General features: G+C 60.2%; 2 protein-coding genes and 1 long non-coding RNA gene across 13 annotated transcripts in view; 1 reads left to right on the forward strand and 2 right to left on the reverse strand.

Annotated features, from left to right (window-relative positions):
- Positions 1-507: 507 nt before the first annotated feature.
- On the reverse strand, positions 508-1,730 carry LOC125926445 (uncharacterized). The gene is made up of 2 exons (XR_007459101.1): positions 1,530-1,730; positions 508-1,227 (listed from the first exon to the last, which is right to left on the reverse strand). It is a non-coding gene; the product is annotated as an uncharacterized LOC125926445 (long non-coding RNA).
- A 3,039-nt stretch (positions 1,731-4,769) lies between these two features.
- PHOSPHO1 (phosphoethanolamine/phosphocholine phosphatase 1) lies at positions 4,770-12,043 on the forward strand. Of its 10 annotated transcripts, none has more exons than XM_049635875.1 (7): positions 4,770-4,922; positions 5,406-5,539; positions 6,193-6,291; positions 7,683-7,809; positions 8,054-8,184; positions 9,017-9,138; positions 9,830-12,043. In XM_049635875.1, the coding sequence occupies exons 5-7, from the start codon at positions 8,140-8,142 to the stop codon at positions 10,713-10,715; spliced, it is 1,053 nt and encodes a 350-aa protein (XP_049491832.1). In that variant the 5' UTR covers positions 4,770-4,922; positions 5,406-5,539; positions 6,193-6,291; positions 7,683-7,809; positions 8,054-8,139; the 3' UTR covers positions 10,716-12,043. The 10 variants fall into 10 exon arrangements, with proteins under 10 accessions (XP_049491832.1, XP_049491830.1, XP_049491838.1 ...); XM_049635873.1 differs by having other exon boundaries at positions 8,072-8,184; XM_049635877.1 differs by lacking the exon at positions 4,770-4,922 and adding an exon at positions 4,929-5,033 and having other exon boundaries at positions 8,072-8,184.
- ABI3 (ABI family member 3) overlaps positions 11,266-14,206 on the reverse strand; it is a 10,948-nt gene continuing 8,007 nt past the window's right edge. The window contains exons 4-8 of one of the 2 annotated variants that reach the window (XM_049635884.1): positions 14,027-14,112; positions 13,802-13,897; positions 13,455-13,612; positions 12,825-12,956; positions 11,266-12,451 (exon numbers count right to left, since the gene is read on the reverse strand). In XM_049635884.1, coding sequence (XP_049491841.1) covers positions 12,288-12,451; positions 12,825-12,956; positions 13,455-13,612; positions 13,802-13,897; positions 14,027-14,112 — 636 coding nt within the window. In that variant the 3' untranslated portion in view covers positions 11,266-12,287. The remainder of the gene's footprint in view (positions 12,452-12,824; positions 12,957-13,454; positions 13,613-13,801; positions 13,898-14,026; positions 14,113-14,206) is intronic. The other variant, XM_049635883.1, reaches the window with a different exon arrangement.

A 14,206-nucleotide genomic window follows, 5' to 3' on the forward strand; every position in this document is an offset into this window, starting at 1 on the left:
GTGATCAGAGGTCCTTATCTCCGGGGGAGAGGGAGGGTGTCTGGGGAGGCCCAGTTTCCTTTTAGAAGTGACAGATGAGGGGCGCCTGGGTGGCTCAGTCGGTTAAGCGTCCGACTTCAGCTCAGGTCACGATCTCGCCATCCGTGAGTTCAAGCCCCGCGTTGGGCTCTGGGCTGATGGCTCAGAGCCTGGAGCCTGCTTCCGATTCTGTGTCTCCCTCTCTCTCTGCCCCTCCCCCGTTCATGCTCTGTCTCTCTCTGTCTCAAAAATAAATAAACGTTAAAAAAAAAAATAAAAAAAAAAAAAAAAAAAGAAGTGACAGATGAGCTGAGCCCTGAACTCAGTGGGAGCCCATCAATGGGCTAGGAAGTCCTCTGGAAAGAGGCTACAGCAAGTGCAAAGGGCCTGCGGTAGCACATTTGTAAGTCCAAAAGAAGGTTATTACACAGAGGGAGGGGGACAAGGATGCAAGAAGTAACCAAGGACGTGAAGCAGGCAGAGGCGAAATCACCTTGTTCACTTTAATGTGACATTTGCAAAAATGAAGGAATTGGAGTGGCGTATTTCAAGTCTCCGATACCCGTTACCCCGAGGGAAGGTGTCTTAGAGGCCAAATGAGAGGAAGTGCCCTAGCAGGTGGGATTTGAGTCAGACTGCAAGGACTTCCTGGCCCAGAGGGGACCCTGGGGGGTTACTCTCTCACTCCACCTGCTGTGTGTGTGTCCCAGGTAGCAGAATGGGTGTTTGCACTCTCACTGTCTCCTGATGCCCTATCCTCGCTGCTTACTGAGCGGGGACAGCGAACAGCCCTGTAGGGGTGAGTCTGTTGTGGGAGAGGGACTGCCTGGGGTGGGGAGAAGGTTGCCCTGGAGTGTCTCCAGGCTGCTTGGGGAGGGGGACGTGGGGAAAGACAGGAGGGGAAGCCAGCAGCCACAGCAAGGGCAGGAGTTGGGGTGGGACAGGGAAGGAGAGTGGTCAGAAGGGGGCACCCCTGGGGGAACCGAGCCCTGGATTATGAGTCTCCTCCTTCTCCCGGAGGCACCTCAGGTCCCAGATGCTTTACCTGCTGAAGTCCGCGACAGAATCGCCCTGGTGGTCACAGGTAGAACAGATCTGTTCTCCGCCACTCTTTCGGGAAGGCCTGTTGGCTGGTCTCCGTCTCCTCTCTCGACTGTAAGCTCCTTGAGGGCAGGGTCCATGTCTCCTCAGTGTCTGATCTCCCAGTGCCTGGTACAGTTAATACTCGCGGAATGAATGCAAGCACCCACGGGGAGCGCCTGGGTGGCTCAGTCGGTTGAGCATTGGACTCGATTTCAGTTTAGGTCGTGATCTCACTGTTCATGAGACAGAGCCCCGTTCTCACTCTCTCTCTCTCTCTGCCCTGCCCTCCCCTCTCTAAACAAACAAACAAATTAATTAATTAACTAACTTAAAAAAAAAAAAAAAAAAGGAACCCTGCAGCTGACTGCCTGAGCTCAAATCCTGCTTTCGCCACTGCCTAGCTCTGTGACCTTCGACAAATTACATACCACTCTGTGCCTCATTTGTCTCCGTCTGTAAAATGGCCGGGGTAACAGGTCCTAGGTTGATGCGAGCAGGAAGAGAGCTGAGGCTTCTAGAACACCGCTTGGCGCACAGCGAGCGCTCCATCAATGCTAGTGATTGCTGGCTAGGAAGAAAAGAGACCTGAAAGAGGATGTATTCGGCTCTGGTCCCTAAGCCCCCCCCCCCCCCCAGCACAACGCCTTAGACCCAAGGGACCCACAACAGAACTCGCAGAACTGCCTGAAGGGGGCGCTCCCGGGGGCCTCTTGCGCTAAGCCCACCTGCGTCCGGTGCCAGGTCACTGAAGGCCCTCCGCCTTCTACAGAGAAGTGCAGACCTGAACATCTGGGCTGACCGCCACTTGCCACACAGCGTCCTTGGGCAAGGCGCTTTCTTAATGTCCCCAAGCTTCTGCTTTTTCACTTGTATTACGGAGAATATTAAAAACCCATCTTGCCAGGGTTGTTGTGGGGATTGATTACGTGCCCAGCACAAAATCCTCCTTCCCGCAGGTGGAGTGTAGGATCGGCCCCTCCCTCTAGCCCTGGCCCCTCCCCCCACCAGGTCTATTGCAGAGCTGGAGTCCCTGGTCCTGGATTCCTGGCCTCTCTGGCTGTGACACCAAAACCTGAGGCGAGAGTCACGCCCTCTTCAGCTCCCTGGAAGAGATCTATTGCAAGTCAGACACGAGAGTTTGAAAGACACAAGAGTTTGAATTAAGAAAAATAAAAAAATAAAAAAAAAGAGTCACACCCTCTTTGTGAAGGCCACCTGGAAAGCCCGGTACCTGGCCACCTGAATCAGGGTTCACCAGAGTCCCCTGTCCCCACAAGCTCTCTCTGCCAGATTGACTGACCGGAGAGTTCTAAGATGAATCCCACGGGAGGAGGCTTGTCCAATCGCCCAACTGTGTTCATTGGCACAACAGGGGGGAAAGTTTAAGAGAGGCAGGATTGTGTCCGGAAAAGTTCCGTGTAGGGGGAACTGGGAGTTTCTAGATTTATTCCACAAAGGCGCCTTGCACGTGGCTCCTGTGAGTTTTGGTGCTCCCGTGGCTGGCAGGCAGAGGTGGGCAGTAAGAACTCGCTTAGGCAGCACCAGAAAAGTTACCTGCCCACCCCACCCCCAGCCCCAGCCCCAGCAGTGAATCTGGAAATAGCTGAGAGGGCTGTTAATTACATCAGGATCAGGGTTTGAATCCGGTACCTCCTTGGGGCATGTGACCCTGGGCAAGCCATTTGACCTCTCTGAGTGTCAATTTCCCCGTTGTGAAATGGGGATGATACTGGAGGGACTTGGTAGCGAGGAGATTCACCAATCGAGCAGACACAAACGAGGCACTAGGTAGAACCAATAATACAAATGTGGTCTCCGCCTTCCTGTTGCTTACAGGCCAGAAGGTGTGGGGTAATGGTTGAGACAACCAGGCTGGAAGACCACCTCCAGCGTTCCCCGGCTGGGTCAGCTCCACTCTTCCTGCCTTGATCTCCCTACAGCGAAAGGAGCGGTTTCACAGAGTGGTGAGGATCACACGAACTGACACATGGAAACATACTGACAGCATTAACCACAAGTTCTGGAAGCACACAAGTCAGTTTCAGGAGGAGCTTCAGGGGGTGCCTGGGTGGCTCAGTCATTTGAGCGCCTGACATGGGTGCAGGTGGTGATCTCACGGTTCGTGAGTTCGAGCCCCGCATCAGGCTGTCTGCTGTCCGCAGAGCCTGCTTCCCATCATTCTCTGTCTCCCTCTCTCTCTCTGCCCCCCCCACCCCCGCCACGCTTTCTCTCACTCTCAAAAATAAACAAACATTAAAAAAAAAAAAAAAAGAAGGAGCTCCAGAAGGAGCTCCAGGAGAGGCTGGACTTGCCCAGCAAATGGGGCAGGAGCGTACTTGAGGACAGAGGTCCCCAGGAAAGATCAGGTGTGCCGGAGTGCTGGAAGAAAGGGTGGGCAGTGAGGACAGAGGCATGAGCAGCAAGCCAGGGACAGAGTTGGGACACTAGAAGTCACTGTCGAGGGTTTTAAGCAGCTGTAAAGCATTCGTTCTCCTTTGTGTATGTGGAAACATGGCACACATCTGTCCGCTTCTTTCATGTACCCCCCAGCTCCCCCCCCTTCCCCCCCCCCCCGCCCCCGACACAGGGTAATTCCTTGCTGACCCGCATTCCCTCTCTGGTTTCCAGCGCCATCGGATGCCACATCACACAGGGCCTTTGCATCTGCTGGCTCTCTTGGAGGAGTGGAGCAGGGGCGGGGTGGGGGTGGGGGAGGGGGGGCGGTTAGACCCAGGCAGCGCCTAATCTCTGCATCCACACATTTCCTTTGTGACCCCATGAGCCAGGTGTGCCTGGGTCTGAACCGGGGCAAATAATTTCCCCTGTTGTGAATATTCAACCGTAAGTGCAGCGACCTAGTACAGCGTCTGGTTCAGAGCACGTTCTCAGTATATACAAGTTTCAGCTCTCTGCTCTCAAAACAGAATCTTCTCTTCAACCATCCGGCTGCAGGGCAGTCGGGGGTAGGGGAGCAGGGGAGCGTGGCTAGGCACGGACTCTCGAAAGCGGGTTTTTTTATTTACAACATCACTTGCAAAGGGCAAACAGTTGGGTCCTTAAATCAGGGTTTATGGGGTAGGGGGAGTGGGAGAGTCTCTCTCCCGGCCATCCCCCGTAACCTGTAACGGGGGAAGGGTCCCAGGAGGCGAGGTGCTGGGACTCCGCGCGCGGAGGACAGAGCGACGCGCACGTGGGAGAGGAACTGCTTTCCCCGGGCTGGGTCAAGCCGTACCTACCACCAGGCTTCGGAGAGAAGAAGGGAACGAGGGCTGGGCGTGGGGGTGCATTTCTGCAAAGCTCAGGGCTCAGCGCCCTGGAGGCACAGCCCTGCCACTTCTGGGTGTAAGGGCGGGGCTTCACGTAGAGCCCCGCAGCCGCTCCAGCGAAGGTGTCCCCCACCCACGCTCCTCGGGAGGGACGCGCTCCGTCCCGCCTCCCCTGCCCTCTCCCCGCCCTGCGCGCAATCCCACCTTCGCTCCGGCTCCGGGAGCCTCCCGGGCAGCCGGGAGGCGAGGCCCGCGGGCGGCCCGCCCCTTTGATGTGCGCCGGCACCGCTGTGATTGGACAGTCGCTTGTGACGTGAGGGGACTGCGGTGGGCCCGGGTGCTGCGGCAGCCGCAGCGCCAGCCGCGGCTCGGGCTCCGGCTCCCGGGCATTTAAAGGGGACGCGGCGGCAGCCCGTGGGGGGGGGGGGGGTGGGGGGCAGGTGGAGGGGACGGCCCAGACGCACATCATCCACGGCCCCTCGGGACTGGAGGGACTCGTGAGCCGGAGCCCAGAAATCCGGGGGTGGACAAGACACCGCGTCCCCTCCAATTCCCGTAAGCACCCCTTAGCCCATCCTGCGCCCAGATACCTCAGCTAGCCCCTCTCCCCCACTCTTTGCACTCCAAACTAAGCCGGGACAGACCTCTGCCGCCGCCGCTCCCCGCGTGAGTCCTGCGCTCCCGGAGGTATAGGGGAGGGCTGGGGTCCCAGTGCGGGGTGGGGGCTGTGTGGAGTTTGAGGGCGCTCCTTCACGCGTGTCAGTGGGGGGAGCCCCTGGAGCGGAGAAATGAGTCCTCCTTCTTCCTGCTACCCCGGGAACCTCGTGCCCGGGTAGCCCTCTGTCCCCTACTCGGGCAAAGCGAAGGAATCTGTGCCCCCCCCTTGCTCCCCGCCACCCACGAGCCCCCCTGGGCTCCCCGAGCTGCGCACCCCCCCCCGCCCCGCATTGGAGCGAAGCACCCGCCAGCTGGGGGTGTGCCAGAGTGCCTGCTTTCCAGCCACCTCTAAAAATATCTCTCCCCCCACTCCACCGGCAGCTGCCACCTCCCTGTCCACTGAGGATCCCCTTCCAGCTTGTCCACCCAGGCAGGGTGAGCCCAGAGGAGGCTCCTGGTCTCAGCTTCTGCACCGACACCGGGGCTACAGGTCATCACGCCAGCTAGTCAGAACAGTAAGCTCACAGCTCAAGGGGGTCTCCGGGGCGATAGGGGACGCTCTCTGGCTGCCGCTGTCCCAAGAGCCACCAGGGACTCCTAAGTTCTAATCCTGAATCTGACGCTGTGCGACCTCCAGGATGTTAGCTTGACCTCTCTGGGCCTCGGGTTTTTTCCTATTTGCTGCTGGTGGTAGCAAGAAGGAAGAGACCATGGTGACGTTGGGAATACTGCCCGGGAAAGGGAGAAAACCTCAGCTTAGTTGTGACATCCAATTCCTAGTGATTGATACCAGAAGGTTCGGTCTTGGGCAGGGGGCTTGTCACTATGATATCTCCAGGGTCCTCACTCCCCACCCCCATCCCTCTCCGGCACATTTCCTGGGGGAAACTGTCCCCAAAGCCTGTCCTGTGAGCTCCACCCATTCATTAAGAGGGGACTTTCAAACTTAGGGCCCATGCCAAAGAGGGGCCTGTTTCCCTGCCCCATCTGCCACCCCATTCCCACAAATGTCATCTATAAACATTTGTTGTAAAAGGCAGGAGGGAGCAAGGAGGAATCCGGCGATCTGATACGGAATCGGGTAGGCAGGCGCCGCTTTTCGAGGGGACTAGAATGTGGACCCCCTGCCACCCTTAACGAAACCCCCTCTCTCCTCTCTCTGCTCTAGCCATCTGGAGAAGCTCAGAGACCCCGTCTCCCTTTTCTCTGAGGGACTCTTTTTGGTGACCACGAAAGAATTTGGTCACTTAGGACAAAGCTGCCAGAGGTGAGTTCGCTTTTTGAACGTCATGAGAATGAGATCCCAGGAGGGCCTGGGACCCTCTGCTTGCTGTGGGGGTAAGGGTTGGGGGTTGGGGGGTGGCTGCCTGGCCCTGCTCAGCTTCCGGGGGAAGAAACCCAGGATGCCTGGCTTTCTGCTCTGGGGAACGAAAAGAAACGGAGGCAGTTCACCAAACAGTAAATATTCAACTCATTTTCCCTGAATAGATGAAATGTATCATTTGCTCTGATGCATAAGTTTTGTACACAACTGAAAATCGGTAGAATATTCTACCAATTTTTTTTTTTTTTTGAAGAAAGAGAAAAAAGGGGCAACGGACACAAGGAGACCCTTTTCTATGGGATGAAAGTTGCTCTCTGCTTGAGCGGCCTGTGTTCTCTTTGTATCTTTGTATTTCCCGCTCACTTGTCTCCCCGTGCCCGGCGCGGCACGTGTCTGTGTCTGACCCTGCTTGTTTCTACCACGGGAGGGGTATCCCTTGACCTTTCTCCTCCAATGCACTAGGCCTGGGGACGGACACGGGATATCAGGCAGGCTTCTGGAAGGTTGGAACTCCCTCCAGATAGGGCCTGGGGACACCCCTCCCATCCTCCAAAACATGCCATTCCAACGTCCCCATGCCTCCCTCCCCTTCCCCCCCCCCATCTTCTTGATCCCTCCCCCCGCAACCGCTTCCCTTTTTTGCCCCCTGCCCCATTCGGCTTCGGCTGCCTTTCCCAATTCCTAGATTAAAAGTTCTTAAGGGAAAGGCTGAGACCCACATCCATCCCTGTCATAAGGGCTCAGTGCACGTACGGTTCGGGAATGGGGGGGTGGGATTGGGGTGGCTCGAGGTGATACGGCCTGTCCCTCTGACCTGTGTCCTGTTGCTGGGATGTCCCAGTCTCTGTCTTGGGGGCAAGAGGTTCTCCCTGATGTTCTGGGATGATCTGGGGTGAGTGTCACCTTGACAAAGTCAGGGGTTTCCAGTGTCATCCGCTGTCACCACCAGAGGGCAGCAACCAGCCAGACACTTGTTCCTTTGCGCGGCTAGTCGTGGGTTCTCAATATTTTTCCAGATCTGGCCCAGCTTCTTCTAGTCGCTCATTCAACCCCAGGGGCAGAGCGGAGGGATGGGGCATGGGGAGGCAGTGGGAGCTGTAGGTGGCATCCTCTGTAGCCGAGTTGGTGAAACCCCCACAAAGCTAAACCGTGTCCCCAGAGCCACACAGCAAAGCCCCGCAGAAATTCCAAACTGACTCCCGGCCGATTGCCAAGCTCTGAAGGCACCAGGGAGGCCAGTCTCTGATCACCTGTGATGCCCAGGGATCCTGTTGCCCCCACCCCCGGCCACCTGTGGTACAATGAGCCTGGTCACCTGCCCCTCCCCCTTTAAGGGCAGAGAGCACGCAAGGCTGTGGCCAGCAGTTCGTGAACCAGGCTCCCCGTGGAAACAGCACAGCCTGGGGCACATTCACCTCAGACGCCAAGTTCTCGTTTCGCGATCTGTCTTTGCCACTTACAGTGAGTGACCTTTATGTCGGTTAACCTCTCTCTGGGTCTCCGATAATGTCACCTTTAACCTCTCGAATGTTGCCGGGGGGGTTGTGAAGACGATGTCTCGCAAGGGCTTGGCTGCCTGGGAGAACTGTGTCTATTTGAGGGGTTTTTACGGAGCCCCTGGGGGTGGTTCATCCTCAGCAGAGGAGACGGAAGCAGGCCATCATTCATGGTGGAAACAAAGCTAGCTGCGGGCACCCTCCAACAGACCTTGTGTGGTTGTCAGGAGCTCTGGACGACGGCTGGAGGCCCCACAGAGTCCCTGCAGGCGGTGCCCAGGGTTATGTACCAACGATGAGTGGGTGTTTTCCAGTTGCTGGCCTCCGATGCCTGTCTAGGGTAAGTGGGTCCCTCTGGGGATTTCTCAGGATGAGGCCTCAGCCCCCTTCCCCTGCTGCGGTGGAAGCAGCCCTATCCAGCCCCTTTCTGGCCTATCGTCGTCTCTCCTGGGCCTCCACTAATCCCTGGAAATTTCCATCCCAGGTGTGGGGGCCTGAGGCTTTATTTACATCGTCAACTCCAGGGATCCGGGGCCCCTGAGACTCCCAGATGGAAGTCAGTGAGACCAGAGGGTGACCCCAGGGACGAGTTCAAAGGGACAGTTCTATTAGGGAGGCAGAGAGCTAGGTTCACATCCCAGCTCCGAAACTGAGACCTTGGACTTCTGTTTCACAAGGCGGGCCGGGCCAGAAGCATCACAGGAATATCAGAGAGCGACTTAGGAAGAAACCAGAAGGAAGAGTGGGCCCGTCTGGACTAACTGGGGTGGGAGGCCAGGCGGGAGAAAGGCAGCGTGGGGGATATTCTGAAGCTGCACGCGATTTGCTCTCTGCCACCCGGTCATGTACCGCGGCGGGCAGGCAAGGTGGCGGGGACAGGCCTCTGAGGGCTTCTGCGGTCTCCATCTGCTTGCCTTTCTTTGTGCCTCACACATGCCCTGTTGTCCCCTATCCTCTCCCATGTCCTCTGGAGGTGGGGGACGCTGGCCCGAGGCCCCCACTTCCTGGAGCCCCCATCCCCACTCTGTCTCCCTGTCCGGTCCGCCTCTAGGCTCCCCTGGCACGACCTCCTCCTAGCCTTCTCCTTCCCTGCCAGGCGCCCGCCCCCTTCCCCCTCCCCTCTGCCTTTTCAGCCACGCTGCTCTCTCTCCTCTCCCTCACCTGTCTCCCAGGTATGTCGCAGCCTGGCTCGGGAAGCTCCTACCTCCCCAGGCCCCACTGCTTCTCTTGGTGCCCACTTCCTTCGGACTCTGGCAGAAACCCCACCCGCTGACGTGTTCCTCCCAGGGAATTGGCAAGTGATTAGTGACGATGAGCTGTCAGCACAGGGCCCTAGAAACTCCCTGGAGAAGCAGTGTCCCATCCTTGGACCCCCGCTAGCCACAGCGCCCAGAGAGCCGTCCTGGGTCACCTCGCCGGCCTGGTTATTCCAAGAGCTAAACTTCAGTTCTCTGGCAGCCCTTAGCTCCTATCGAGGCTCAAGGACCTGGCATTCGCAATCCACATGCCTTGGATGATACCAACAGTGTTCCCTGGCTCCTGGCTCCTTATTGTCCACAGTCCCATCGAGGGGGCACGGCCCAAAAAGGGAAGGAGGAGGCTGCTTCAGTGGGATGAGCGCCTAGCCTCCCTTGCCTGTGTTTGTCAGGGAAGAAGGGTGCGGAGAGGACTCCACACCACCAACCGGGGTCCCTGGGAGCCTCCAGAACGGCCTCGTCCAGAAACCTCCCCAAAGGAGTGACCCGTTGGAAGCTGCTCTTCCCCTCTTTTAAGCTGACCCCGTTAAGTCTCAGTGGCCCCAGATGAGAGTAGCAGAGACAGGTGCCAAGGACGCCCTCCTGGGGTCCGGAGGAGGATGGTCTTCTGAGGCCAGACGCCCGGCACAGTTCGCAGAGAGGTGCCGACGGGGTGGGCAGGGAAGGCTGGGGAGAGGGCGGCGGCGTTGGGGACTCCGCCCAGCTTAACCAGCCTTGGGTCCTCCTCAGGTCTTGGATGTGCCAGCGCCTCTGGCCGTGGCCCGCTAACCAGCCTCTCCCCGGCCGGCTCGCGCCGCGCCCCCTCTCGCTTGCTCCCTCCTCCTCCTCCTCCTGCTCCTCTCCCCCCTGCTCCCAGGACGGCGGGATGGCGGCGCAGGGCGCGCCGCGCTTCCTCCTGACCTTCGATTTCGACGAGACGATCGTGGACGAAAACAGCGACGACTCGATCGTGCGCGCCGCGCCGGGCCAGCGGCTGCCCGAGAGCCTGCGGGCCACCTACCGCGAGGGTTTCTACAACGAATACATGCAGCGCGTCTTCCAGTACCTGGGCGAGCAGGGCGTGCGGCCGCGGGACCTGCGCGCCATCTACGAGGCCCTGCCCCTGTCGCCCGGCATGAGCGACCTGCTGCAGTTTGTGGCCAAGCAGGGCTCCTGCTTCGAGGTCATTCTCATCTCGGATGCCAACACCTTCGGCGTGGAGAGCGCGCTGCGCGCCGCCGGCCACCACGGCCTGTTCCGCCGCATCCTCAGCAACCCGTCGGGGCCCGACGCGCGGGGGCTGCTGGCGCTGCGGCCCTTCCACACGCACAGCTGCGCGCGCTGCCCCGCCAACATGTGCAAGCACAAGGTGCTCAGCGACTACCTGCGCGAGCGGGCCCACGACGGCGTGCACTTCGAGCGCCTCTTCTACGTGGGCGACGGCGCCAACGACTTCTGCCCCATGGGGCTGCTGGCGGGCGGCGACGTGGCCTTCCCGCGCCGCGGCTACCCCATGCACCGCCTGATCCAAGAGGCGCAGAAGGCCGAGCCCAGCGCCTTCCGCGCCGGCGTGGTGCCCTGGGAGACGGCCACCGACGTGCGCCTCCACCTCCAACAGGTGCTGAAGACGTGCTGAGGACCGCGGCCTGCAGGGGGCGCCCGGGCGGAGAAGGGGGCGGGGTGGGGGCGGGGAGATCGGGAAGTACAAAACCTAGTTTTCCTACTCCCTTTTCCCTTTCGCTTTTGTATGTCCCTCCGGGAATTTCGGGAACTCCGGGCTCGTCACCTGGGGGCCGGGGGAGAGAGTTCGGAGCCGTCCCTATCTATGCAGTTAACCCGGCTCGGCCGCCCCCCGCCCCGACCCAGTTCCACTGCAATGTTAAATTCTGGAGTCGGGCCCCCCACCGGGGTGGTGCGCATGCCTGGAAGGCAGCCGTGTTTTCCAAAAAGACCTCGCCCTCCGAACGGAGAGGCAGGGGTTCCCTGGCGGGGTGGGGGAAAGGAACATCTCCCACTGCTTTCACTGCTGCCTTGGGCCGCGAAACCTTCCCTCTCCCCCAGTCTTCTGTCAAGGGGACCCCGGTCCCGAAATCCTTCCGGCCGCGCCGCAGTCCCGGCGGGGAGAGAGGAAGCCCTCTGCCGAGGGCCTCAGGCCTAGATCTCGCTTCACCTATTGCGTCCCCACACTACACCCTTTTTCCTTTTTGCCCCCCTTCCCGCGCCCGCCCTGCCAGCCTCCCCAAAGGGGGAAGGAAAAAAAAAAAAAAAAAAAAAGCCGGAGGGAACAGTCGCCTCCTGGTGGTGGAACGAGGTAGCGCACAGTCCGGCTCGGGTCCTTCCAGCCAGGGACCTTGCCGCGCGCGACGGTGTCTCCTCCTCTCACCCCAGCCTCGTCTATGCAGCAAAAGACCAGGGACTTTACCAAAGTCGCCCCGCGGGCTGAGCCCTCTGCGCCCCCCTCCTCCCGTATGGAACAGAAAGCCATGATGTTTTCAAGCAGAGCCAGCGAAAGCCAAGCCCCTCCTCCCTCTTTGGTGTTCTACCGCTATAAAGGAGGTGAAGGGCAAAGAGCTGACTGAGGTCTCTCGCGCCGGTGTCCGGAGGGTGAGGGTGAGGCGACCCCTGCTCCCAGAGAGCCCCACGTCAGCGGGGGAATTGGTCCCCACTCTGGGAAGAGCGCCCGGCTCGGGCAGCCCAACCCGAACAGTAACACAGCGAGCAACGGGCCAAAAAAGGAGATTCAGTCAATGCAGAGGGGGCACCAGGGGGCTGGCGTAGGGGCCACCTCACGAGGACGGAAGAGACGGGGACAGACTGCTGCCAGCGGCAGCAGAGTGGGGGCTCAGTAATGAGCAGGAGCCTTTAACTCCCTCCTCTCTGGCCCCCCAGCCCTGCGGGGCAATCACCAGGAGGTCATCAGAGTTTTATTCAAAGTTGGCACTCAGTGCTGCATGGAGGGGTGGGTCTTCTGTGGACAAGATCACCAAAGTCCTTGGCTTCCGGTTCTTTCCTGTCTGCGGCAGGCCTTCGGATACATCCCTTCTCTCCCCAGGACCCCTTCCCACCACCGAAAGGAGGGGGAAGGGGCGGGCACAGCTCACAGGTGGGCAGGCCGGGTCCCGCCTTGACTCTGGAGCTGACTTTGCACTGGAGCTCAAGAGGCTCGCAGCGCAGTGCTCCGGGCGGGAGCTCAGAAAGCCCCAGGCTGTCAGCAGCTGGGCTCCACGTAGTTCCCTGGGAAGAATCCAGTCCCCTCCGAGCTGACGCCCTCACACCAGCCATCGGAGTAGCGGCGTGTGATGCAGATGACGGTGCCCTTAGAGAAGGAGAGTTCGTTGTCCTTCTGGCGGGTGTATGGGTACAGCGTCACCACTGCAGGGCGGGAGGAGAGGGTGCCGTGAGACGCGCCTCTTGCCTTACCATGGGGGGTGCAGGGGCCCCTGGACGGGATTCCAGGCAACGTCTAGGGGAGGCGGCTGCAGGGAGTGGGATGGGGCGGGGGGGGGGGGGAGTGTCTTCTCCAAAACTCTTGGGACCCCTCCCCAACCGGATTACTATTCAGTGCCGGGCCAGCTGCCTGTCTGTCCAGCTTGGTTCACCACTCCTGGGTGAACGTTCGGTCAGCTCATCAGAAAATAGGGTGTGTGTGTGTGGGGGGGTGTGTGTGTGTGTGTAGCAGGCTCACACCCTTGAAGATTCTAGAGTATTAGGGGTGGGGGGATCCCTAGTCCCGGGAGTCAGGTACCTTTCTCCAGGTATGCGGCAGGGACCCAGCTAGGCTCCTCTGGCCCGAAGCCTGGTGGGGGCAGATGTGGCAGTCCCAGCTCATGGACGTCCAGGGGTGGAGGAGGGGGCAGGTCCAGGGGCAGCTCTGGTGCTGGGAGGGGAAAGCAGAAAGCCTGCAAATATGCACCGGGAACCCCCTCCACTGGCCCCAGAAAACTTCACTGTTCGGAAGCAAGGCTCCAGGATCTACCCATCGGAGGTCATCTTTCTGCAGCCTTCCACCACCACGGTCCCCCCCCACCGGGTCTCTAGAATGCAGTCGGCGCTCAGCAAACACAAAAATACTGAGCAGTGTAGCTCTGCCACTGAGCTGGGTGACCCTGGGGCAAGCGACTTAATTTAACCTGTCAGCCCCGACTGCACCTGTTAAGTCAGAGTGTGAACACCCTCGTAGGGCTGTTAAGGTCAAGCGAGAAAATGGAGGGGGAGCTTGAACACAGAGCCCGGTAGAAAGCAGGCGCTGAGTTGAGGCGAGCCAATTCCAGGCAGAGGGATAGGGGTGGGGTGGGGTGGGGTGTTAGGAGGTGAGAAGAGACCCCCCCCCACCCCGCCCCCGACAGTGGAGCCAGGAGAGAGCGGGGCTCCTTACCCAGCAGGGGCAGGGACACTTCCTCCAGCGGAGGGGGCGGCAGGAAGACTTCCGTGGTGGCCGGTGGAGGAGGTGGAGCCACGGGGCTGGGGAGAGGTGGGGGTGGGGGTGCTGCCTGCCCCTTGGTCGCGGACACCCCACCCACACCTTCGGCGCTGCTGAAGTCCAGAGAAAGCGGGGCTCGGCTAGGTTGGGGGACACCTCCCCTAACAGCATCCCCCAGCTGGCCCCGCCCCTCCAGTCGTTAGCCCCGGGGCCTGTGATGAGAGTCCTCTGGACCCTAGTAGTCCCCCTGACAACCGGTAGGGGGCTCCCTCAACCCCCTCACTTGGACTTGTGGGGCTCACCCTGCAGAGGCCAGGGAAGAGGCAGACGAGGCGGCGGAGAGCTTGCCGTCGGGCACCACAGGGAGCTGCACCGGCTCCGGGATCCGCGGTGGCCTCCTGGCGGCGGAGGGGAGGGGTGCCGTCAGGGGAGCCGGGAAGGCTTCCGGGGCGAGCGGGGGGTCGGGTACGGGGAGGAGGAGGGGGGCAGCTGGCGGAGGAGGAAGTTTGAGGATGGCGAGGCCTCACCCCAGGGTGGCGGAGGCGGGCGTCGCAGGCGCCTTGATGCTCTTTCGAGAGAGGGTCCCCGTCCGCGACAGCTGCGTGCTCAGATCCTGCGGGGGGGGGGGGGGGGGGGGGGGGGGGGGGGAAGCAGGGGGGGGGGCTGACGTCTATGGGAACCCCTCCCCAGTACCCTCCCTGGTCCCA

This window comes from Panthera uncia, chromosome E1 (genome assembly GCF_023721935.1).
Source record: "Panthera uncia isolate 11264 chromosome E1, Puncia_PCG_1.0, whole genome shotgun sequence".
NCBI classification, from domain to species: domain Eukaryota; kingdom Metazoa; phylum Chordata; class Mammalia; order Carnivora; family Felidae; genus Panthera; species Panthera uncia.

What these genes read in the sequence shown, in the direction of transcription:
- PHOSPHO1 (XM_049635875.1), top strand. Translation starts at nt 8,140, where the DNA reads ATGAGTGGGTGTTTTCCAGTTGCTGGCCTCCGATGCCTGTCTAGG. An exon ending in GCCTCCGATGCCTGTCTAGG is followed by an intron (nt 8,185 to 9,016) that starts GTAAGTGGGTCC and finishes CCTGTCTCCCAG; the next exon opens with GTATGTCGCAGCCTGGCTCG. An exon ending in GTGTTCCTCCCAGGGAATTG is followed by an intron (nt 9,139 to 9,829) that starts GCAAGTGATTAG and finishes GGTCCTCCTCAG; the next exon opens with GTCTTGGATGTGCCAGCGCC.